At 45.7% G+C, this 25,467-nt stretch overlaps 1 protein-coding gene across 6 annotated transcripts in view; it reads right to left on the bottom strand.

The window, feature by feature from the left end:
* The window catches only part of Palm2akap2 (PALM2 and AKAP2 fusion), a 544,596-nt gene that overhangs the window by 225,408 nt on the left and 293,721 nt on the right, over positions 1-25,467 (bottom strand). For all 6 annotated transcript variants that reach the window (XM_045153745.1, XM_045153748.1, XM_045153746.1 and 3 more), the window contains 2 exons: positions 21,866-21,980; positions 20,733-20,754 (listed from right to left, as the gene is read on the bottom strand). In XM_045153745.1, coding sequence (XP_045009680.1) covers positions 20,733-20,754; positions 21,866-21,980 — 137 coding nt within the window. The remainder of the gene's footprint in view (positions 1-20,732; positions 20,755-21,865; positions 21,981-25,467) is intronic.

Genomic DNA, 25,467 nt, shown 5'->3' with positions numbered 1-25,467 from the left:
AAAAAAAAAAAAAAAAAAGTGGTTTTGTGCCCTTCCTATTCTAACCACCAAGCATCCATCCTGAGTGTTAGCAGGAGGTGTGCACTGTGGACAGAGGCGTTTACGTGAGTATTAACGCGGCAGCTTAAGGGACTGGGGAGGCCGATGTGCACAGTCATCGTAACTCAATGGCACTCGTGTTTTTTAAGCGACCTGCTAAAATAAGAGACTTCAGATCTAGGTGGAAAAAGTTAGAGAAGGTTGCCAACAAACATATTACCTTGACTGAAAAAGATGTGTCCTAATTCCAAAATCTTAAATTGTTGCCCAACTCTTTGACCTGCTCCTGGCTTTTCTACATGTGCTGCTATTATGAACCAAGCAGATGCCAACAGTTTTTTCTTCAACTGAGACATAGTTGTCCTCCACTACACTATAAACCGGCTACTTGCAAAATCCTACGTAATAATGAAAGCACTGGAATTACATGGTCTGAGAGTATTTCGGTCACTCACCAAGGTTTCTAAAATGAGAACCAGCAAAGGAAGCCCAAAGCAGCCGTGCCTGCGACACTGCAACCTGAGGACAACACGTACCGCAGGCAGCCTCTTTCTTCTCCCGTCTACGCAGTGCCAGGTCTCATGATTCTGCCCTGTTATACCCTTCCCATCTGCTATCTTTCACTCTGCTTTTCCCAGTGTGAGGATCTTCTTTCCTCTTTCCCCAGACTGAGGGAGAATCTCTCACTAACCCACCTCACGTCCTGCTACCTGTCTGGTGTCCTCAAGCGCGAGCTATTCCTTGCAGCCTCTTGGGACACCAACCTCTCATGTCTGTTCCCTCGTAGGCTCTTTGCAGGACATACATTGTGTACAGAATGTGTACCAGACTGGCAGAGCTCCTGGCAGCAGGCTCCTTTCACCTGGGTGACACTCAGACACTTTGGCCTCAGCAGGTTCAAAACGATGCCATCTTCTCTCAAAACCCTTCTGTTGCCTCCGTGTGAGGTACCAGGGGCAGCACTGCTCTGTTTAAGCAGGAAGCCTTAAATCCCACCTGGTCTGCCTTTTTCTTTCCAATCTCTCACAGGCAATCTAGAGCAACTAATTGTGCATCAGGGCTCCCCTCCCACTTCCTCACCACCGCCCCTTCCACCACGGCCTCAGCCCAGGACCCCTTTCTGCTCAGCACAACAGCCTGGTTTATTTCAAGTTTTTCTGACTCTTCTGCTTTCCTGCTCTACTGTCGGGGACTGTAGATATGGCCAGAGAGCCAACGTCAGCCTGGGGCCTGTTCCTATATGGCCAGAGAAGGAGGAATGGTTTTTCACATTTATTAAAGGGAAGCAGGCACTTGGGAGATGGAGACAGAAGGATCTGGAGTTCACAGTCATCCTTTGCTTCAGAGTCTTAGAAGTCAGCCTGGCCTACATGAGACCCTGTCTCAGAAAAAAAAAAAAAGACAGGAAGGGGACAGCAAGAAGGGAAATTAAAGGAGGAAAGAGAGAGGGAAAAGGAAGGGAGGTAGGGAAGGAAGGAAGGAGGGGATGGAGAGAAGGATTCAACAGATACTATATGGGGTTCTGAGAGTCTAGAAGATTTACAATTAGGCCATTTATTGATAAAGTCTGCCAAGTAGACTAGGGCTAGCCTGTGCTCCATCCTGCCCCATAGTTCCCTTTCACAGAACCCCTTTCCTGGTATGGGGTAAACACAGGTTCCCTAGTTTGATGTACATCTTCACAATCCATCACCTCCCTTCCTTCATATGTAGGTCTCACAGCCTGTCTTGCTCTCTGCATGCTCTGGCCACAGCAAATATCCCCCAATGCACAAGACACTACTGGGCTTCCTGGTCCTGCAGTCCCTCTGCCTAACCTGCCTGTCATCCTTCTCCACTGGGAGCCAGTGTTTTACAATCTTGGCCACATGTGTGCTTATCATTGCTGGGGTCCCGGACTCTTGCTGAGTCTCTACAACTTGTTAAGCTCCAAACTGTCTTCTTACCTGTATGATCTACCATTCCTTCTCCCTTAGCACAACCCAATAACCCCCGTCCTGTATTCACCAATTCCGTGATTTTAAGATTCTCATCTGAAATGTCCTTCCTTCTTCATTTGACTTTCTACATGTCCAAATATGACTCACTCATCAATGCCCTTCCTCCTATGAGTTTTCTTTGAACTTTCTCTAAGTTATCTGTCACTGTTTAAGACTCTCTGAACACTTTCTTTTTAATTTTTTTAAAATTCTTATTTATTTGACAGCAACAGACAGAGAAACAGGGAGGGTGAGAGAGAAAGAGAGAGAGAGAGAGAGAGAGAATGGGCACATTCAGGGCCTCCAGCCACTGCAAACGAACTCCAGATGCATGTGTCACCTTGTGCATCTGGGTTATGTGGGTACTGGCAAATCAAGCCTCAAACCGAGTCCTTAGGCTTCACAGGCAAACACTTAACCACTAAGCCATCTCTCTAGCCCAAGTCTCTGAACTTTCTAAACCTCTCTGAGCATGCTGAACAAATTTCATCCTATAGTGTATTTGTAGCCCAGGTTGTCTTTAAACTCAAAGTCCTCTTGCCTCAGAATCCTGATGACTGGGATTACAGCATGCACCACCACACTAGGTTGGTGTTTGTGGGAATGATTAATCAGTTAGATAGACTTTTAGGATCCTTGCTTAAAATCTTCCCATGACTCACTCATCTGCCAGCACCTATCCCAGAACCTTTTCCATAGAAGGTACTGATGCACACACTTATGAAACACATGATCCTGAAGAGTCTGATGCGATGGTCTCCATATAGTCACCGTACTTTGCATAATATGACACCATGGCCCCCCAACAACTGACTGAAGCTCCCATAATGCACAACCCACAACCCCACGTGGAATACCTGATACCCTGCTGAGAAGGGCCCTCAGAGGAATGGGGACAGGGGCAAGGGAAAGGATGGCACCAACGCATGATGTATCCTACTAAGTATGTCCATAAGAAAAAAATAAATAAAACTTAAGTTAAAACAGATATGACAAGAGAATGCACAGCACATAATGTGTATAATGGTTTGATAAAACAGGATGATACAGTATACTCATGGTTAACACTTCTAGCCAAAATGATTAAGAAGAAAAATCCAATGCTTGATTTTCACAATATCTATTTTTAAGGTTTTAGTTGCTTTAACATGAAGCTATAAGTTTCTTCAAGTGACAGAACGAGTGACCTACCATTTGTTACAGAAGATACATGGGCTCACCCACAAAGACTGATATCAAAAGAAGTATTTATCTTAGTTAGTTGTTGATTTTCCATACAATCACAAAATAGGATGTATATTTAAAATTATGCACGAACTCCAAAAGCCTGCTCTTGAGATGTTATAGGTGTGTTAAAACAGTTTTAGTTTAAAATATCATATCTTGTTATTCTGGACCCATTGATTCCAGTTTGTAGGTACAGTATTAAATTATCCTTCAATCACCCAGTGATATGTGAACAAAATAACACATCAACCTGCCATCAATCCAGAACACAGAGCAAAGTGTTTCTGTGTTCTAACCCATGTGTGACAGAACACTACTGACTAACCTGGAGATGTTTAGGAGTACACCTCTGGTTCAGTCCAACATGGGGATGTTTAGGGGTGCCCCTCAATCTGTCCAGGCCAGTGTCATTAACTAACATGAGGATGTTTAGGGGTGCACCTCAGTCTGCCCAGGCCAGTGTCAGTAACTAACATGAGGATGTTTAGGGGTACACCTCCCTCTCTGCCCAGACCACTGCCACTGCCAAACTGGGGATGTTTAGGGGTGCGCTTCTCTCTCTGCCCAGATGACTGTTATTGTTAGTCCATTACTGCTCTTGCCCCACCACCCTATGTCCAGCCTCATTTCATCTTTGCCTGCTCCTGGAATTAAAAGAGAAGCAGAAAAAAAAAAAAAAGAAATAATTTGGAGTCCTCTTCTGAAAAGGTTAGATAAATCCATGCAATAAAGAGATGAAGAAAGGGTTTTATGGGGGGAATAAAGCTCTGTGGGATAGAGAGGCAGTTCTTTGTGGTGCTCACTGATGCGTATGTGTGTGTGCGACAGAGAGAGAAAGAAAGAGAGAGGGAGGGGGGAGAGAAGGAAAGAGAAGGTATCTGAGAATTACTGCTGAGCGGAGGTGTGAATTAGGAACCTCTTAGTCTCCTTCAGGAGAACTAATCAAAACACCAATTAAGACAGATTCTTATTATTAGCTCAGGCTAACCTTGAACTTGCTCTTTTCCTACTTCAGCCTCTTGAGTACCAAGATTACAGGCATATTTCACTAGAATGGGCTCTAAATACTTTTTAATTTCTATTCTTTTTTTGGAATATGTGTGTATATAGTATGTGCAGATGTGCATGCCCCATGTACACATGAACAGACAGTAGAGGAAGACATCAGGTATTTTTCTCTATCGCTCTTCCACCTAATTTCTCTGAGGCAGAGCCTTTCAGCGAGCCTGGAGCTCACTGTGGTTTTGGTTGGACCAGTGAGCTCCAGTGATCTCCCCCCTGCGCCCCGTCCTCTGATTCACTCAGCACTGAGCTTACAGGCATGAACAGCTATGTGTGGGTGCTAGGGATTGAACTCAGGGTCTCCTGTTTGCACAGGAAGTACTCTACCCCACCGAGCCATCTCCCCAGGCTCCTTTTACACTTTTTCTGTCATCTTAAACTGTATTTAATGGGACTGAGCCACATGACATGAGGGTGACACATGTGTATTTATATGTATATATTAGACATGGTTCTGTCAACAGTTCTACAGCTGAGCATCAAATATTGAAGCATTTTAATATACCTTTAAAATGACATAAACATAGATGTGTTATGCTATAAAATGCAATATTTGCATGCCTTTCCCCCCCTCTAGGTAGAGCACAAGATTTCAGGTTTCAGAGCAAGCAACAGGTTTTGCATCAGGTCACTCAGGAATGTGGTCCCAATTTCTTTCTGCATTGACCATTGACTCTCTTCCCCCATCAGGGGACCTAGGAAGACCCTTTGAGAAACTGGCTTCCCCCAAAGGCAATACTTAGTCCTCCTGGATAAATAATACAAGGATGTTGTTTAAGCACCCCAAAGCCTATGCTGGAGGTGTGCGTGCTTCCCCTAAATGTGTTCTTTCTGAGTAAACACTTGCAGTTTGCTTCAGTCCTCAGCCAACAATGCACCAAATGGGGAATCGGCAGGATAACAGGTGAACCCGGAGCACAACATAAGGTTTTAAATTCAATAGTTTCTTTCTTTCGTTCCTTTTTTTTTTTTTTGGTTTATTTTATTTATTTATTTGAGAGTGAGAGGGAGAGAGAGAATGGGCACACCAGGGCCTCCAGCCGCTGCAAACGAACTCCAGACGCGTGCGCCCCCTTGTGCATCTGGCTAACGTGGGTCCTGGGGAATCGAGCCTCGAACCGGGGTCCTTAGGCTTCACAGGCAAGCGCTTAACCGCTAAGCCATCTCTCCAGCCCCTTTCGTTCCTTTTTGGATGCCAGGACTGAACACAAGGCCTTGTACACACTAAACATGTGCACTACCACTGAGCTCCACCTCCAGACCAGATTGCATCTTTTTTTGTTTTTGAGGCAGGAACTCATTACATAGCACAGGCCTTGACTCAAATTTGTCATTCTCCTGCCTCCGTCTCCTGAGTGCTAGGCTAACAGGTGTGTGCCACCATGCTGACAATCTTTGGGGTTCTATTTTCATCTGTTTGTGGTGGTAGGTATTGATCATAGGGTCTCTTGCATGCTAGACAAGTAGTCTGTCACTGAGCTGCATTCCTAGCCTTCCCCTCCATGTATGTGTGTTGGAGATAGGGTCATAGTTATTCCCAGGCTGGTCTTGAACTCACTTTGTAGCTAGGGCTGACCTCCTGCATTCTCCCAGTCCATGGAAGGAGAATGCAGGAGGTCAGCCCTAGCTACATTTGGTTTCCTGTTCTCTTTTAACAGTAAGCTATTTTCACTGACCTTGAACTCAGGCAGGCCTACTTGGATTATGGGTTGACACCATAAGGTCTGACAATGTCCACATCCTTTGTTTTTTTTAAACATTTTTATTTCTTTATTTGCAAAGAGAGAGAAAAAATTATGAACACAGGTGAACCAGGGCCTCTAGCCTCTGCAAACGAACTCCAGATGCATGTGCCACTTTGGGCATCTGGTATTACATGAGTATTAGGGAATCAAATCCAGGCCAGTAAGCTTTGCCAGCAAGTACCTTTTACCACTGAGCAGAACTCCCCAACCAACATTCTGTTTTTGATGCACACAAGTTTGAAACAATTTGTTCTTTCCATTCCTGTCAAGCAATTTACACCCCAAATTTCTCCCACTAGCATCTCTTCACCTCTAGCCACCTCTAGCCTTCAATCTGCTCTTGGTGTCTGTGGTAGTTTGAATCCCCCCAGTAGATTCAGAAGTTTGGTTTGAGCTTGTAACTTGATATTCCTAAGGTGTGTTTGGGGGAGGGTCTGGGATTCCAGACTAAAGATCTGCAGAGTGCTTGAGCTGTGCCAGGGTTCCGGGCGCACGCTTGCTTGTGGACCTGCCGGGGGTATTTCTCTCTGCACGACGCGTGCAAGAGGACCAGCTTCTTCCACCATTATGGAACTTCCCCTGGATCTGTGAGCTTCAGTAAGTCCTTCCTCCCATAACCTGTACGTGGTTTGGAGCTTCATCCCAGCAATGGAAGCTGACCGTGACAGGGCCCCTTCGGCTTCCCCACACTGAAACGCGAGCGGTCTTAGGAGTGGGGAGGGCTCAGAGGACCTAGAGCCTTTGTTCCTCTTGTGGGGAGAATGGGAAAGGCCTTTCTGAACAGCCCCTGAAAGACAGCCTGAGAGTCCTATGCACATAAGGAAAAGCATTTGAAGGAAGGTCGACCACAGTGTCCTAGGGGGATGACCTGGGATGGGGGACAAGAGATTTAAGACAATTCAATGAAAACTTCATGGAGTGGCTGCCAGGAGTCTGAAAGCGTGTTTTGATTGAATATATTCAGCCATTGATTTCCCAACGTTCTGCACTGACGCTAATAAGGGTGGAGCATATGAAGCTTCACTACTTCCCATAATTCAGCGAGACAACTGTGTAACATGTTGTTTATGGACAGAGGTTAAGAATAGCGGGGCTAGTTAGTATCTTCAAAGACCCACAGATGAACTTGTACTTTGGCGTCTTGATTTTCAGCCTCAGTACACCACCACCCATAGCTCTTTCATCGCATCTGCTGGTTCTGGAAACACCAGATGTGGAGAAGAGTGTGAGACCTTTGGCAATGGTGTCTGCCTAAGAGACCAAGTAAGGTTGTCAAGAAGAGAAGCCTTTGTGATCTGAGGCTTTTGGGGCCCAGAGTGATGGATCCCAGCAGCAGACAATGCTTACTTCGATGCATTGCCCTGGCTCTAGACTCTCCTGTTGCCTGTTACCTCCACCTTTGGCAAACAGAAAATAACTGAGACAGTAAAGAGCAAGAGAAGAGGGAACAGAGCACCTGACACAGGTAAGAGGATGAGGAACTGAGATGATTCTACACCAGCACTGGTCCAAGAACACAGCAAACAAGGCTGTAACCCAAGAGGATGGAAAAATCCAGCACCGTGAAATCCTTTGAGCGCAGCTTCTCCCAGCCCACTTCCTTTGCCTCTCTGCGATCATGGGAGAGGGGTGAAAGCTGAGGCCCAGGTGCATATCACCAGTACCACATGTCCCATTCTTGTTTGTCAGTGTGGAGGCAGGTGTAGGGGGGTGAGGCACAAAGTCAGGTCACAGACCATCTTTGAGGTTAATTTTCCCTCATTTTTACAGCTTTGGTGTTTTCTCGTGCAGAGAACAACCTGTGTGGCAAATGTGAAGTTGACAGGAGAGTAGGAAGATCATGATGGCCACACACCAGAGGACATGTTTAGCTAGGGCCACTGACTAGAAGGAACTTCCAGTACTGTAACCTGGTGAGTGACAGACACGCAGTGTGTATGCTTCACTTATTGAGTGGACATGCACATGTCTGAGCACACGGTTAAGCACACGCATGCACGTGCCCACCTTCTCTTGAGCTTGGACATGTCATACCGGCTACTGGGATGTCAACCATGAAAAGAAGGACTTAATTCAGAGTTGATGCTCCCTCTCATTTCAGAGCTCCACCTTTAACTTCAAAGACCAATGATCAGGGAATTACAGAGCTAGCTCAGTGAGTAAAGTGCTTGCTATGCAAGCGCGAGGATGGAGTTCAATCCCAAGTACCCGTGTGAAGGCCAAGATGTAGCAGGGTGTCTGTCGTCCAAGCATGGGGAAGGCAGAGGGAGGAGACTCCCTGGGGCTCACTGACTAGCTAGTTTAGTCAAGGGGATGAGCTCCAAGTTCAGGACAAGACACTGCCTTGAAGAAAATAACAAGGTGGAAATTGACAGAGGAAGACCCCTCACATCAACCTCTGAACTCACACACAAACACACACACACTTACACACACACACATACATACAACACACATATACATACATACACCCAAAAATATGCATGCCCACACACATAACAAGCATACACACACATACCACACAATACGTAAAAAAAACCAATGATAAAAATGTTGTTGAATCAACTGTTTCCCCACTTCAGCAATGATAGGGTGACTGTAATAATTTTTTACAACACTTTATCATATATCCTATGAACCAGAATACAGAGTTCAAAGGTACCCAGCACAGAAAAAAATGACGTGTTTAAGGATTTGAACTATTTTTCATGATTTGATCACTATGCACTGTATACTTACATTGAATTATTACATCGTACTCCACAAATATGTACACTTATCCTGGATCAAATAAAAACCCTAAGCTGGGCTGGAGAAATGGTTCAGCAGATAAAGGTGCTTGCTTGTAAAGCCTGCCCACCTGTAGTTAAATTTCCCAGTACCCATGTAAAGCCAGGTGTACAAAGTGGCACATGCGTCTGGAATTAATCTGCAGTAGCAGTGAGAGGCCCTGGTGCACCCATGTCATGCTCTCTCGCTTGAATAAATAAAATTAAAATTAAAAACTCTAAGCATCTATAAAAAAGCAAGAAAATAAAAAAAAAACAAGCTAGAGAAGAGGCCTGCAGCAGATTTGCCTTCACAGACCTCACAGGGACCCAAAGCAGCACCCACCGCTCTTGGGCCGTGTAGCCTCAAGGAGCAGTACACGGTGAGCTTTCACGGTTACAAAAATTAACAAATGTGTCATGTAGATGGATAACAAAGGCAGAAGCCAATTTTTCCTATCTGAATTTACTTCCTTTTTGGTCAGAAGAATCAAGTCAGGCTAAAAAGTAACCAGGAACATGGTGTTGAGAGAGCCCAGAGCCCCAGCGAGTAGAGGCTCCGGAAACTCACTCAGCACCTGGGCTGTCACCGCTGTGGGCTTGGAGCACAGGGTCCCAATTCCTGCCTCATTCATGTTGGCTCAAGAATGTTAGGCACTGGGGAAGATACTGGATGTTGGCACTCAAAGTTCTGATGTTAAGAAACCAAGAAGGGATTCTAGATTCCATAGAAGGGGTAGGACAGACTGGGTGACTCAATTCTCCAACAGAGACCTAGAGTCCGCATGGGATCATCATGTGAGACTGCACAGAGGAATCTCATTTTCATTTTTTTTTTTTTTTTTTTTTTTTGTTCAAGGTCTCTAGAAAGTTTAGCCAATAGAGAGATACAGTATGTCTGAGTCATCACACAGACCTTGTCCTCCTGTGGACAAGACAGGACCATGTGCCAGCACTTGTTAAATCATCATATCCCACAGGTGCTGATTTAAAGTTACCAAGGGCCGACAGGTCCCTAATGGTGTGTCACAGTTCCAAATTGCAACACGCTTGCCAATAAAATGATGAAAATAATGCATTTTGTATCTGAGTTGGTAAGCAATTGAGAAGTGAGGTTAAGAGGTAGCATAGTGATGAGCTAGAAAGACTCTAACAACCCAGAAGGGAGTTTTCTCCTTTCAAAACTGTTAAACAAGGCCAGGCGCAGTGGCGCATGCCTTTAATCCCAGCACTCAGGAGGCAGAGGTAGGAGGATTCCTGTGAGTTCCAGGCCAGCCTGAGACTACATAGTGAATTTCAGGTCAGCCTGGACTAGAGCAAGACTCTATCTTAAAAACAAAACAAAACAAAACAAAAAGCCCTCCCTTGAGTCAGGCATCGTGGCACACATCTTTAATCCCACCACTTGGGAGGCAGAGGTAGGAGGATCACCATGAGTTCAAGGCCACCCTGAGAATACATAGCGAATTCCAAGTCAGTCTGGACGACAGTGAGACACTACCTCCAAAAACCACAAAAAAAAGGTCCTCTCTGCAAAAATGCTGTTAATACTTGTTTAAAATGAAATCCATTGCAGAAAGAAAAGGTGTAAACACGAGGATGGAGCGGCTGCTGTGTTGGAATGGAGGCAGAACCCTGCAACTCTGCCTGTCAGATCCCGTGACATCATTCCCCTCCCACCTTCCTGCTGCAGCTCCACAAAACCCCCAACACGCAGAAGAGATGATCAGTCGAGAAGGACTGTAACAGTCATAGCAAATTGACAGAGGACACAAAGACACACAGCTCATTCTCTGTTTTGTCTTTTCAGATTAAGAGAGCAAAGCTCTTCTATGTGAAACGTTATGGGGGAACAGCTGACATGATTCAGCTAGAAGCATTCAGATATGATGCCTGGGCCAGAATGGGCAGGAAAGCTGAGCAGTGGCCCCTGTAGGAACAACACTGAGGGTTTCCTGTAGACAAGAACATGGAAAGACTATGGTGCCTGCGAGTCAGCCACACAGCCTGCAACATCACGATTTATTTCAGGAGATGGCGAGTCTACTCCGGTGGGTAGTGGAGAGCTCTGAGCATCCCCCTTTAGGAAGACTGGAGAGAGGTGGGGCATGAAGGGGAAAGGGGTAGGAATGGTGGAAGTTGTCTCAAAACAATCCTACCATCTTGAGTCCAGCAGAATGGGTTGTGTCATCAATGGGACTCCATGAGGCAGAATAAGGTCCAAAGCAGACAAATTGAGGGCTTCATCAGGAATCCAGTGTACCGATAGGCCAACTAGAGGTGGAATGGGCCACCCGGAAGGAAGCTAAGCTCTGATCATGGAGGGGCGTGACTGTGGTCTGAGGACCTCATTATAGGGCCACTATAGCAGGGGACTTAGTGTTTGCAGACACCGGAATAGAGCCTCCCGTTTCTCTAAAGTTATGATTCCAAATACATTTCATTTGTACAGAATCCCAAGCCTTCCAAACTCTAAACAACCAAGTCATTGTTAATAATATTTATTACTAACATTAAAACCAGCCCCGGGATTGTAAAATTTCCAAAATAACATTCCCAAAGCAAGGTGGATTGTATCTAGGAGAACTCTAGTGATAAATGTCATTAATGTAATGTCACACCTGCTCTGTGTAGTCACTATTAAGTATAGATGATCATCTGAATACCCATTATAGAAACATCCTGGGCAAGTAGGTTAACCACATGAAATTTGATGGCTTCCACAGTTTTGCTTAGACACATGCATATAAACAGTGAATTTTTGCAAATTAGTTCTTAACTAATATTTATTATTATCTCATGATAGAATTTTAACACTATACAGTTAGTTCACATTACACTTCTGAAAATGTGTTTGTTATCTGGATCACTGTACTTTTGCAATATCTCCAAATAGTTTGAAGTAGGGAGTGACATGCATTCCTACTTCATGACAATTCAACCACACCAATAGATTACTTTTTTACATGTGTATTTGTGTGTGTGCATGTGTTTGTGGGTTCACATCAGAGGTTGTTCTCACTCACTGTCTACCTTGTGTGTGTGTGTACATGTGTATGTTTTTGAGGTAGGGTCTCACTCCAGCCAAGGCTAACCTAGAATTTATTCTGTAATTCCAGGCTGGCCTCAAACTCAGAGGAGTCCTCCTACCTCTGCCTCCTGAGTGCTGGGGTTAAAGTGTGCACCGCCATGCCTGTCTCACTTTATTTATTTTTTTTTCTTAAATTTTTTTGTTTATTTTTATTTATTTATTTGAGAGCAACAGAGAGAGAGAGAGAGAGAGAGGGAGAGAATGGGCATACCAGGTCCTCCAGCCACTGCAAACGAACTCCAGATGCGTGCGCCCCCTTGTGCATCTGGCTAACGTGGGTCCTGGGGAACCGAGCCTCAAGCCAGGGTCCTTAGGCTTCACAGGCAAGCGCTTAACCGCTAAGCCACCTCTCTAGCCCTCACTTTATGTTTTGAGACAGGGTCTCTCACTGAACGTTGAGCTCACCATTCAGGTAGAGCAGCTAGCCAGTGAGCCCAGGGGCTCCCGGTCTCTGTCTCCTCAGCACTGGATTACAGGCGTGTGCTACCATTCCCAGCATTTTATGTGGATTCTGGGGATTCATTCTCAGGCTGTCACACTTTTGCAATAAATATTTTCTTGACTGAGCCATCTCCTAGCCTGACATAATTCTTTTGACCATTATGCCATTTGGCTACAGTCCTTTTTCTAGCTCTAAAAATGAATTCTCACACACCTCGTGCATGGGAGTTTTGAGGCACAGGAACTTGTGGAGAAGAGCTGCAAAGATGCTGACCCACAACTACTAGGAAGTCTCTAGTAACAAGTTGGAAGGTGTATGACTTTTCAACAGCCATTTTCCCAGTTGACCCTAGAAACACACATGTAACACTCTAGAGTCCCAGTCTGACTTCCAATGAGTCCTATATAGACACATGTAGGCTGTTCACGCATCCTGACTGTCCAAGGATATCTGGACCTATCCTGAGCATGGCCAGTTGCTACTTAGAGTCCCACTCAGCTCTAGAAGTCTGCTTGTAAGAGCAGTGAGGTTATATAGCAAGTTGTCTTGTTGACATATGAACTTAGTCAATGGACGTGACAGCTATGACAATAATTATCACCTTCTATCTTGCTTTTGTATTAAAAGTAAGAGGGAGGGCTGGAGAGATGGCTTAGCAGTTAAGGTGCTTGCCTGCAAACCTAAGATTGCATGTGTGAATCTCCAGGTCCCACATAGCCAGATGCACAGTGATACAAGCCTCAATGTCACACATGCACCACAAAGGGGCGCACGTGCCTGAAGGTTCATTTGCAGCAGCTGAAGGCCCTGGTGCTCCCATTCTCTCTGTCTCTCAAAAGATAAGAAATAAAAAAATGGACTGGAGGGATGACTTAGAGGTTCAGGCATCTGCCTGCAAGGCCAAAGGAACCTAGGTTCAATTTCCCAGGACCCATGTTAGCCAGATGCATAAGGGGGCACATGCATCTGTAGCTCATTTGCAGTGACTGGAGGCCCTGGAGCATCTCTCTCTTTCCCCCTCTTTCTGTGTCAAACAAATAAATAAAATAAAATATTAAAAAAAATAAATTAATTAAATTTTAAAAATGTGGAGAGACTATTTGTTTCATAAAATATCCAGGCTGATATACTCAAAGGTTTCATCTGGCTTGTTTGTTTCGTGATTGTTTTGCTTTATAAACAATATTATTGTGATTTGTTTTAAACATAAATTTAACTAGGGAAGAAAGCAAAACATAAATTTATCTAAAGAAAGCAAAATCTAGTGTTCACATATGAATTCACTGACACTGTCACTCAGTGCACAACTCTAAGCAATTCATTTTTGCATTTAACCTCTGGTCCTCAATGTGTTTGGGGTTAAAAAAAAGTTGGTTGTCATAGAGACTTAGTGTTCATGTCCTTTCAGTTCTGATCTGAGCCACACTTCTGAGCATGGTTCTTCGTAGATTCTACACTCACAAATGTGTGATTTTGTTAAAAAGCCACCATTGTCAGAAACATTAATAAGAAACATTCTTTAAATTGCTACTCCCAAATATACTATAACAACTGAGAAGTAAATCCAGAAGAGTGAAGTGAAATCTTCAATATATATACACATATATACGTACATATAAAATCTCCATGATATGCAAAGGGCTCAGATCCCACAGGGTTCTTGCAATGGAGTCATATGCTTTGAGACTTTTCCGCCCAGCCTCTATGGAGGCCCTTTCAGTTTGTGCAGTCCCAACGAGGAACGTAAAATTCCCTGGAGGCCCAGTACAACAGATTTGCTTTAAGAACAAAGATAGATTCAAAAACCATGAGCATGAGAGACAACTTCCCCACAGGTGCAGAGAAACCACTATGACTCCCTCACAAGCCTCTCCTGCTAGTAGTTTTCGGCTATCTATAGGTGCCAGTACCCGAGACTAGGCTGAAGGAGAAATCGTCTTGTGTGAGGACATTAAGACACCTGTCTCAGTAATCAAGTTCAGAGATGTCCGAGCCCCCCGGACAGTCCTGATGTCACAGCCATAGGGTTCTCCAGGACTTACCAGCCACTCTGCTGGTTCCCTCCTGCTCAGGTGATGCTTCTGCTCTTTGTGAACAGAGGACTGGCAGGGCGAGTTGCTGGAAGGAAACTTTCTGCGTCTGGTAGCTCAGAACAGGGAGTACAATTGGGCACAGTATTGAGAGGCCCAATGGCCTCACTGCCCAGACGGCAGCTTGTCTGCCCTACATAGAGGCCCACTGAGGCGGCCACTGGATGAGAGGATCAGCGTAAACAAAGCCAAGCATTCGCCCAATGACTGATGTTCAACAGAGTAGCTGAGGCTGGGGGGATCTAGGCCAGAGCTCAAGGCCCGGGACCACTCTGCGTGCGGGAAGAGTCATCAGAAAGCTCCAGATTCTAGGATAATGAGTTCAGTGGTGAAAAGAAGCCTAGACGGGCCAGTCAGAGGCATTGCAAATGTGGTGGAATTGACCAAATATGGCACATCACACTAAAAATGTGCATTAAACAATATATTCTCTGAACTGGATGCAGCTGTGTGCCTTATTCATTTGAAGAGACCAACTTTATATAGACGCACTGAGACAAATTCTAGAACGTATCCCACGAGTCTTCCACTTCAGGTTGGGGTTACAGTAGAAAAATCCTGAGGTTGCAAAGAACACCCTCTGGCGAACCCACCTTAGCTCAGCACAGGAAGTGTTGCTGCCCTAGGAAGGGAAGCCATCTCGTTTGCTTGGATGAACCCCTTGGCAAGCTTGTTCAGGAGGTGAGATGAAGGGCATGGGCATTCGCAAACGTGTGTCAAGGTTATCAGCAAAGAAAAGCCAAGCCCTGGAGTGAGGCAAGAAGACCCTGGTCATCTCCCAGGGAGAAGTGGGGGAAGCAAAAGAAGATTCTAGAGAGCTGGGGTCTGTGTGATGCTCGTGTCACGAGGCACAGAATGTTGGGAGAACAGTTACTCTTCAGCCATTCCACCTGCTTCCTGTGTCTCTCCCGAGCCTCCTTATATGCCCAAGGGACCCTCCTCTGGGGGCTCTCCTGGACTCGTCTCTCAGTGATGCCCTAGTCCAGCCCCCTCCCAGTATCCACAAGTCCATAGCCTATACCTCCTCCAGTTTTCATTACTGACTCCCCTCTTTCTATGCCACTGATGCCTTAGTTCTGAACAGGGTGTTTTAATTGCTTCCCTTTTGAATTCCACACGAGAGACTACAGCCCTGGATTTGGCTTAGTCCTGTTCTACAAGCACAGCACTTGCTGACTTGTGTAAGTGGAAATGATATAGAACAATACAGGATCATTTATTATGTTCTTAGGGCAAATGAGGAATTTCTCTAAGACAATGGCTTTTGTCATATTAAGAATTTGGGAAAAGCCGGGTGAGGTGGTGTACGCCTTTAATCCCAGCACTTGGGAGGCAGAGGTAGGAGGATCGCCATGAGTTCGAGGCCACCCTGAGACTACATAGTGAATTCCAGGTCAGCCTGGGCTAGAGTGAGACCCTACCTCGAAAAATGAAAAAAAAAAAAAAAAAAAAAAAGAATTTGGGAAGAAGAAAACGGAGGTGAGCTGGGTATGGTGGCTCACACCAGCAATCCCGGCCCTTCGGCAGCTGAGCAGAAGGACTGACACACTTTGAGGCCAGTCTGATCTACATATCGAGTTCCCAGGCAGCCTTGGCTGCAGTGAAACCCTCTCTCATACCAAAAATGAACAAAACCCAGCCAGGTATGGTGGTGCATGCCTATAATTCTAGCCATTAGGAAGCAAAAGTAGGAGGATTTCTGAAAGTTCACAGCCAGCCAGCCAGGGTAGTGAGACTTTTCTTCTCAAAGAAATCAAAACCCAAAATTAAAACAAAAAAGAGCAGGGAATGAGGCTGGAGTAGGGCTCAGGTTCCCCTTTCTCCCTCTGGCCTTATCTGGGCTAAAGCTTAAATCTTTGGTAGGGAAGGTATAGTTAAAAGTCTTCTCACTGCAGAGAGTGAAGTTGGACCTTTGAGATGACGGTGGGCTGGGAGATGGCTATGCAGCAGCCTACAGGGAGCCCCCGAGGATCAGTGAAGATATGAGTCACCGGGGACTCTGCATAATCACATATGGTGTTGAACCTCCTTTTCTATGTTAAATTGTGCTCCTGTTACTCCCGACAGAAAGCCGCTGATGTGTCTCTACTCTCACTGTAGGGAACCGGGGAAAGGAGGCACGTCCCAGCCCAGCCCAAAACAGGACTGGAGAAAGCAGCAGCTTGAGATAGCCAGTCTTTGAGGGCTAGGGGAAGTCTGCTGTAGCAGTTCATAGAAGTGGGACTAGAGGGATGGTTTAGGAGAAAAGATGATCAGGAGAGACTTGTAAATCTTCAAAGTATCGCTGAAGATGTCGAGAAATCTGTAGCATGGGAACCAGTAAGTTGGACTTTCTCATTCAGATGAGATGGAGGCTCAAACTATTAAGAGCAAGTGAGACCTCAGGCACTGGTCACTTGTACACGTAGTGTATTTGGTGCTAAATGTAGTCTCTGCTGGTTAAAGCTTTAGCAGTGTGGTGGTGTGATCAGGTGTCCCCCATAAACTTAGGTGTTCTTTTTTTTTTATAATTTTTTTAATTATTTATTTATTTATTTATTTGAGAGCGACAGACACAGAGAGAAAGATAGAGGGAGAGAGAGAGAATGGGCGCGCCAGGGCTTCCAGCCTCTGCAAACGAACTCCAGACGCGTGCGCCCCCTTGTGCATCTGGCTAACGTGGGACCTGGGGAACCGAGCCTCGAACCGGGGTCCTTAGGCTTCACAGGCAAGCGCTTAACCGCTAAGCCATCTCTCCAGCCCAAACTTAGGTGTTCTGAATGCTAGGTTCTCAGCTGATGGAGATTTCAGAATTAACACCTTTTGGGAGGAGTGTATTGTTGGGGGGCGGGTTTATGGGTGTTATAGCCAGTGACCCTTGCCAGCGTTTGGTACACTCTCGTGTTGCTATTGTCTGCCTTGTCCACCTTATGTTGACCATGGGGTGATGTCCACCCTCTGCCCATGCCATCATTTTCTCTGTCATCATGGAGCTTCCCCCTCAAGTCTGTAAACCAAAATAAACCTCTCTCTTTTTTTTTTTTTTTCCCCCCAGAAGCTGCTCTTGGTCGGTTGATTTCTACCAGCAATGCAAACCTGATTGCAATAAGCAGCTAGAAATGAAAACTGCCTGTAGAGGGTTTTGCCTGTAAAAGAGCTTGCAATTTCAGGGTTCACGTCTTAGTTTCCTCCACGATGCAGCTCCTGGCCAGAACTGAGTGGGTGATAGAAGAACCCTTGCCCGCCACTCACTGCCTATGAGCTCCATGGCCACAGCTCCTGAAGAGCGAGGGCTATGTGGCTGCTACTGAGAGACAAGAGAATGGAGAGTGGGGCTTAATTCCTTAAGGGGACAGGACAGCCCCCATAATGCATCACTAAGTACTAAATCCTAAGGCCATGCAGCCAAAAGGTGTCTAAAGCTCAGCTCAAGGAATAGCAAACAGGGCCTTTGGGCGGCTTAAGTCACTAAGCTGCCCTCTTTCCTGCCAAAGTCAGGAAGTTTATCTGCATTCTCTTCTGTCAGAAACGGTACAGCGCGCTGTTTACAGAACAGAAAAGAAGCATGCCAAAGCTCTAGCTGAAGCTAGAGGCACAAAGTCATGAAAATTCTCCTCGAAATGGGACTTTTAATTAACCGAAGATTGCGATTTCCCAATTATAGCGTGAAGGTTTTGGTGTGGGGAAGACTGCAGAGCACCGTGGATTGGGATAGGATGGGCACCTAAGATCACGATCCGACATCCAGGACTGGGATTGGCCCATGGCGCATACTTTACATCTTCCTTTGCCTCTTCTAGCTGATGGCTTCACACCAGCAACTGGGTGGGCAAAGCACAGAGGTAACAGTAGCTATATACCATGAACACTTTATAGTCACCCACTATACCATGCCCATCAGGAGCAGCCCAAGCAACCCATGTTGTCATTAAAGGCCCTGCTGGGTAATAATGCCATATAAGGGCGTGGGGAGGGGAGCTTCATCATGTGTCTTGATCAGGAAATTCTACTTGAGTGGAATGAGTTGCTCTCGGTGACTCGGGGCATTGTGACACAAAAAGCCATCAGCTAACAAGTAATATTGCCACTTTCTCCAAGTCGTATGAGCTCATATGCATGAGGTATCATCTGAAGAAGGGTCGTACGCCCACACACACCCCTCCACAGTACATCACAGACAAGGGATACTTGAGTTGGCTATCTGTAGAATCTATACAGTTATTATAGTCCAGTTATCACTGTTCTATAGAAATTTATTACTAGGTCTTAGCAACAACACTAAAAAGCGGTTGGCAAATTACGTCCCTTGAAACAAAGATTGAGGAAACAGAAATCGCAAAGTCCCCCAAGCGGGATATGTCTTGAGTTTTACCCTCAGACCCCAGGGCAACCTAAATGCATCGGTCATATTCTTTGGAAGCGTGTGTTCTTTCCTTCACTCTGATTTGCTAGTTGAACAAACGAGAAGGAAAAGATACCCAGGCTTGGTTAAAACCACAGAAGGCAGGAATCACAACTCAGGGTGACAGGAGAGGTTCAACTCCCTGGGTTCCCTAAATTTCACATCTCCTAAGCCTAAGTTTACCCATGTTGGCAAAAGCCGATGGCGGCTGGAGGCCCTTGTCAGTTATAATCGGGGTGCATCCACCTATGTCAATCCTTAGAGGCTGGGGGTAGGAGAATGGTGGGAAGTTTGCAGGAGGAAATTGGTGGTGACTTTCACAGTGCAGATGAGACAGCCGTGAGAATTTATAACATGGCTTCCTTTTGGCTTATTAAGTCATAGACTACCAAGGCCACCATGCCTCACATGAGCTGCTCTGGGGCAGGACATATAGGGTTTTTCCATACTTTAGTTATCAGGGAGAAGCTCAGGGAAGGCCTTTGTTTGAAAAGGGGAAGGAAAAAGAAGGGAAATGGCAGGATAATGCGCCTTCTCATATGCAGGATCTGTGGTCAACCTCCCAGCCCCAGCCTAGCTTGGCACTTGCTCCACTCTGGTGGCATCTCCTCTCCATGCAGAGCCCTTGGGTCCCCAAGGCCAGCTCCTTTGTTCATGCTCTGCCCCCATCACAGCACAGAACAAGTGCCCCGTTGGGTCACACCTCACAGGAGCTCAGCTGCTCTCCTCAAACCGTGCTGCTAGGTCCTCCTCTCCCAGGGTCCCTGCTGGTATGCCCCTGACAAAGCCCTTCTATATGCCCAAGAACAGAACAGCTAGTACCTTTCCAAAGAACACCCCGCTACCCCAGATACAGGCCTCTTGCTTTTTACTTTGCATGGGAATTTAAAAAAAAATCATGATACCTTTTTTTATTTGTCATTTTGTTGTTTTATTTTGTTTGTATTTTTGCCCAAGTCAGAAGTGTCCTCCATGCAAATATCTTTGGTCTGTGGCTAATTCAGAAAAAAAAATGTATTATGCATCATTGCATTTGTAAACTTTCCCCATAGTTTTTCAAATGACACATTGGCAAATGTCTTGATGCTAACTCTTCAGGCCCCTGAATGTCTTGCTGGGGTACAGGCTGACCTCGAGAGAGCTAGGCAAGCAGGTGACATGTTACCCTTCCACCGTGTTCCTGTGCTTCAAAGCACATCTAGCTGAGGGGCAAAGTGAAGGCAGGAGCCATAGGTTTGTAGCTGAGGTCAGAGGAACACGTTGCCGAGCAAAAGTATGCAGGCCCAGGTAAGCATAGGAGAGGAGACAGACCTGCTCCCACTGGGATGGGCTCAGGGGCAAAGGCCTTTCTCCCATTCTCCTCCTATACTTTGGGGGACACTGTGGATCCCCACAGGGAAAGACATTATCCCTGATCTGGTTTCTCTTGAAGGCTAAAGATACTTCACTGCTCAGGGAGGAGGAGAAGAAGGGAGGGAAGAAAGAAGGAAGAAAGGAGGAAAATGGAGGGAAAGATGGAGGAAGAAAGAGACAGAAAAACTGATGTGTGGAGAGAAAAGGAGAGAGAGAGTAAAGGGGAGGGAGGGAGGGAGAAGAAAGCACTAGAAGTTTTAGGAAGGCTTCCTTAATACCCATTAATACTCAAGACCTTGTGGTGTGACCCGGGGACCAGTCTACTGGGACCATAGGCTGGTTTCTGCAAAAGAGCTAGTCCTAATGCCAGTCCATTCCCTTGCCAACCTCTTCAATAATGGCCAGGCAGCAAGCCTCTGCCAGCCTCGCTGACCCTGCCTGGTGAAGCCCTTCCAAAGTCCCACTCCACCGCTCCTGGTGAGTCTGTGTGAATGACAATCACTAAGCGGACCTGGAGGCAAACACCCACCTACAGCCAGGGCAGAGCACACTTACCCCCATCCGCGGCGGAGAAGCTCTGTGGGAACAAAAGCAGGACAGAGAGTCACTGTGCATGTCGGCTGCTGTGACCCTCGTTTACTCAGCCACTGCCCCCAGCCCAGGCCTAGGCCCAGAACTTGCTAACAGCCTACAAGCCCCATGCTCACTTTTCTTCTGGGTAGCTTGTTTTAGATCCCAACTCCTATCTTATATTGAATCTCGGTCAGTTTATTGACAGATGAATTTCAACTATCCAGCAATTATCTTGGGCGAAGACAGAGGAAAGGTATTAGGAAATCCCATCTTAAACTTCATTTTATTCAATAGTTTTGGTATCACTGAGGTACTAAGGGGGCAGGAGATAGAAGGAAGGTTCTGAGATATTCAGACTTGACTTTTGAGTACATGGCACCATGTGGTTTTACATTCAGCCAAATTCCGTGTATTTAAACTTTTTGGAATTTATGCCTATTTGATATGGTATTGCCTCTGCCCCTTTCGAAAGGCAAGGTATAATTAAAGCCACAGGGAGGTGTCTGAGCTGCTGAATAAATATTGGCTTTAGAATTCGAGAGTCCAGAGAGGACTTCTCAGACATTAGGCAGATGATGAGGAGCAGCAAGCCCATGGATTCATTTCAGATTTTTCTTTTTAAGTTACTAATTTACATCTTTTGCATACATGTGTTGGGTGCGCACAGAAGTATGGACGTGGGTGCATTTGTGTATGTGCACATGGAGGCTAGAGGTTGATGTCAGCTGTCTTCCTGGGCCATTCTTCACTTTATTTACTGAGACTGGATCTCTAATTCGCACCCAGAGCCACCAAATGTAGCCAGCCAGTTTGCCCTGGGGACACCCTATCTCCACCTCACACACACACCCAGAATTTACATGGGTGCTGAAGATCTACACTCTGGTCCTCAAGCTGAAGTACCTCACCCTCTAGACACCTCCCCAACCTCCCAATGACTCTTCCTGGTGCCTCTCAGCAGGTGCGATGACCCCACGCCCCACGACAAGGCTACTCCCATGTCACAAAGGGTGAGGCTCGGATTTTAGTGACATCGCCTGGCCTCTTCTCTACATGTTGCTAGGGCTTGCTTCCTGTGGCTGCAGCTTAACAGCAATCTCCATTGTTTTCTTCACCTTCTGCAAGTCCTTGAAGGATTTCTCGGTCTCCTTTAGCTTCTCTAGGATGATTTGCTCTTTGGCAGATATCTGGGACTCCTCACTTTCCAGCGCTTGTATTTCCTGCTCCAGCCTGAAAGACACACAAACAGAGGACGAGTTGCTTTATTGTCTGGCTGTCTATGGGCAAGGAGCAGCCCCTTCCTGCCGGGCGACTTGTACCTTCCATTGTACACTATATTGAGGAGCCAGGCCAAGATTGTACTTTACAGAGTGTCCTGTACACAAAAGCCAAAGGGAAACGACCCAGGGCTCCTCCATTGGTTCATAGAGCCACACTGTTTGGAGTCTCCTCTCCCCCAACCACTGATGTGCATACCTCTTATTTGGAAGTAAATGATGTTTACATGGCCCTGGAACAAAGTATCTGAAGGAAATAGCTTCAGTTCCTCCTAACTAACTCAGAATCATGACGCTTTTCTTTCTCAGGATGGCCAAAGGGTGAAAGGGCAGCTTTGCTCACAGGAAATACACTGCTAAGAAGTGGCCGGTGGCCAGAACCCTGGCGATCCTGCTGTCTCTCCCTTAGTGGCCTGCTCTCTACTGCCAAAAAGAGGAGTGGTGGAAGGGGTAGACGCAACTGCTCCTACTCGTCTAGAACTTTCCTTGGTCTCCACCGCCATCCTGTATCACTTTCAGGAAGGGAAATTTCATCAACTGCCAGAAGAAGACTATGAGAATATTTCAGAAAAGTAGCTATAACTACTAACTATGGGGGGGGGGGAATCTCAGTATCTATATTCTTTCAGTGAAATGACAGGAATAAACCCAGTAGGTTATATTGAGTGCTTACTTGTGCCAAGAACTAGGAAATCACCTAGGTTATTTCATTTAACCTTCCCAATGACCATAAGAGTAGCAATCCCTCATTTTACAGATGAGAGAGCCAAGGCTTGGCATGGTTAAATAACAAGTTCATTGCTGCAGACTCTTGGCAAAAGGATGCAAGCCAGGAGGTCTAACTCCAGCCCCTGTTCTTTATCATTGTGCTAAACTCTCACCATATGGTTTCCATAGCATCTTACATAGTCCTTCCCTCACAAACATCACATGTATTGCTATTGTGGGATGGTGCTGAAGTATGGCCAGGTCTTTGGTAGTTATGGAGAAAAAGATCTCTCCTGCTGGAAGACCCCATACTACTGTGCCTTTGAATTCTTTTGTCTGAACTCATTCATTCATTCATTCATTTGGTTACTCACTCATCCATTTTGCTGCTAGTCATTTCCCATGGTCATGCTAGAAGCTTTGCTGGTGTCCCCTCCTCTCCTATTTTCTAATCTGCTCTTGAGAACTGGCTACTAAGTACATTAGATCTTCTGAGAGCAAGAGACATCAAGATACCGGCACGGGTTGATTTAGAGAGAGACTGTGCCCCTTCTGAGGCCTCTTCTCTCTCCTTCCAGAGGGGTCAGAAAAATGGTCTGTAGATGGATGAGAGTTTATGGTAGGAATCAGCCTGGGATGACAAACCCTAAGTCCAGATGTGCTTCCTTCTAATAAACACAGCTTTGGATACACACATCACTTCACTCCGTAGAAGTGGGGGTTCTACCTTTTACAAGACCCCAAAGTGTCCCGCCTCCTGGTGCTACCTGACCTCTACCCTCACACATCTGCTCCCTCTTTGCAGTGATGCGCCCCATCTCTCTCCTCCAGAAAACTCACCCTAGGTCTTTTCTCAGATGCCTCGTGCCTCATTGGGTTTTCACAGTCACCAAGAGGTACTGCTGACGAGCTCTGCACCATTCTCAGTCCACTGCTGGTGTTTACCTGAGCTCTTACCAAGTCCACTACACACTACAGCAGTAGTTCTTTACAGAGGTGATTGTTTTGTCCCCAGGGTATGTCTGTGGACCTGTCTCTATTCTGGTTGTGTGTAACTCCAAGGCAGGAAGCCTGGTGTTACTGGGGTCTGGCAAGTAGGTGCCAGGGATGCTGCCAAACACCCTGCAATACCCAGATCAACCACCCCCCCCCCTGCAGAAAGGGATTATTTGCCCCCAAATCGCAGCATACATCATTTATTTCCCCAAATCCAGATTAAAACTTCATCAGGGAGAGGACAAAATTCTCTATACACATTTTCTCAATGAATTAAAAAAACAACAAAGCCTGAGTGAAGTTGCACAAAGGTGTGGCCCAGCCCAGATGAGACCATCAAAATTCCTGAGACCAGAGCAAACTCTTCAACAAGCTTTGACTGGAGAGTCCGTGTGTGTGGGCTGAATGGAAACAGAATTCAGAGGGGAGGGGTGGAGTTAGGGAGTTATAAACACAGATGTAAAGCTCCTTTGCTGGCCCAAATGTTCAACAAAATAATTTGCATACATCTATGTGAAGTTTTTTTGTGGGGAGGGGTGGGAAATCTAGGCAAAGGATGTGAATCTGGAACAAGAACAACATATATAGGGCAGTCAAATGACTTATAAGCTGAACAAATTTGATGGGTAGAGGAGCTTGGCTGATGTCTCCTATAGATAGAATGCATGATACTGGCCACGGCATTCAGAGATTTTATTTAAATCTCAAAGGACAGTGTCCTTCAGCCATGTGTCAGACAGGGAGATATTACTTTAAAAATCCTGCCTCTCCCTTTACCTCCCTGGAAAGAACATCTACTTCCCTGGTGCACCGATGTTGATCATGTCCATATGATTCACTCCCTGAGCCTCGACTTTGGGTGCAGCCGTGGCCACGCGATGCGTTTTGGCCAAGAGATGCCGGCAGACATGGCACAAGCAGAGACACAGTTCAGCTTGGGTTGGGTTTCTCTCTCTGTACCTCTGCCAGTGCCGAGAGAAGAGCTTCTCTGGGCATTTGAAGCCCGGACCTCAGAAGGAACACACATGGAAAAGAGGAGAGCCTAGATCATAGTTGGAAGGCTGCCCAGTTAATGCACACCTCAGAGCAGAGGCATTTAGCACAGCCCAGCTTTCTTACAGATGTGTCAGCAAGCACGAAAAAGTTCTGGTTCAAGTCAATAATGGAGTTTTTTATTCATTTATTTACATTTGAGACAGGGTCTTGCTAGGTAGTCCAGGCAGGCCTTGAATTTGTGATGCTCCTACCTTGGCTTCTCAGTGCTAGGATTAGAGGTGGAGGGAGTTTGCTGTGTAGCATTATTGTGGTAATAGCTAACTGAGACTGGTGAAATATGTGTATGCATAAATTATATGTAGTTAGATATCAGTGATATAAATACCAATAATGTATCTCAGTTACATTTGATTTTTTTTTTTTATTTTTCAAGATGGGGTCTCACTCAGTTACATTTGAGATATATTAATATATATGCTTATGTTTGTACTAGTAGATATATGCATATCATCATTCTATATGAGATGTATATTTATATTTCCATTAGTATCTAAAGCCAAGAGGTTAGAGGAATATTAGTTACTTTGCCCTTCTCCCTAATCTGGAGGGGAATTTTGAAGGGAACAGGCCACTCCTTCATAAAGATTAAGATTAAAAAAAACAACAGGAAAATGTTAGGGGTAGCTGTCTCTGGGTAAGAGACAAGTAATTTTCATTTTGTTTTTATAATTTTTAATATA

Source organism: Jaculus jaculus, chromosome 1 (genome assembly GCF_020740685.1).
Source record: "Jaculus jaculus isolate mJacJac1 chromosome 1, mJacJac1.mat.Y.cur, whole genome shotgun sequence".
Taxonomy (NCBI): domain Eukaryota; kingdom Metazoa; phylum Chordata; class Mammalia; order Rodentia; family Dipodidae; genus Jaculus; species Jaculus jaculus.
Note: the sequence above shows the minus strand (reverse complement) of the source record. Positions and strands in the feature narration are given on the sequence as shown.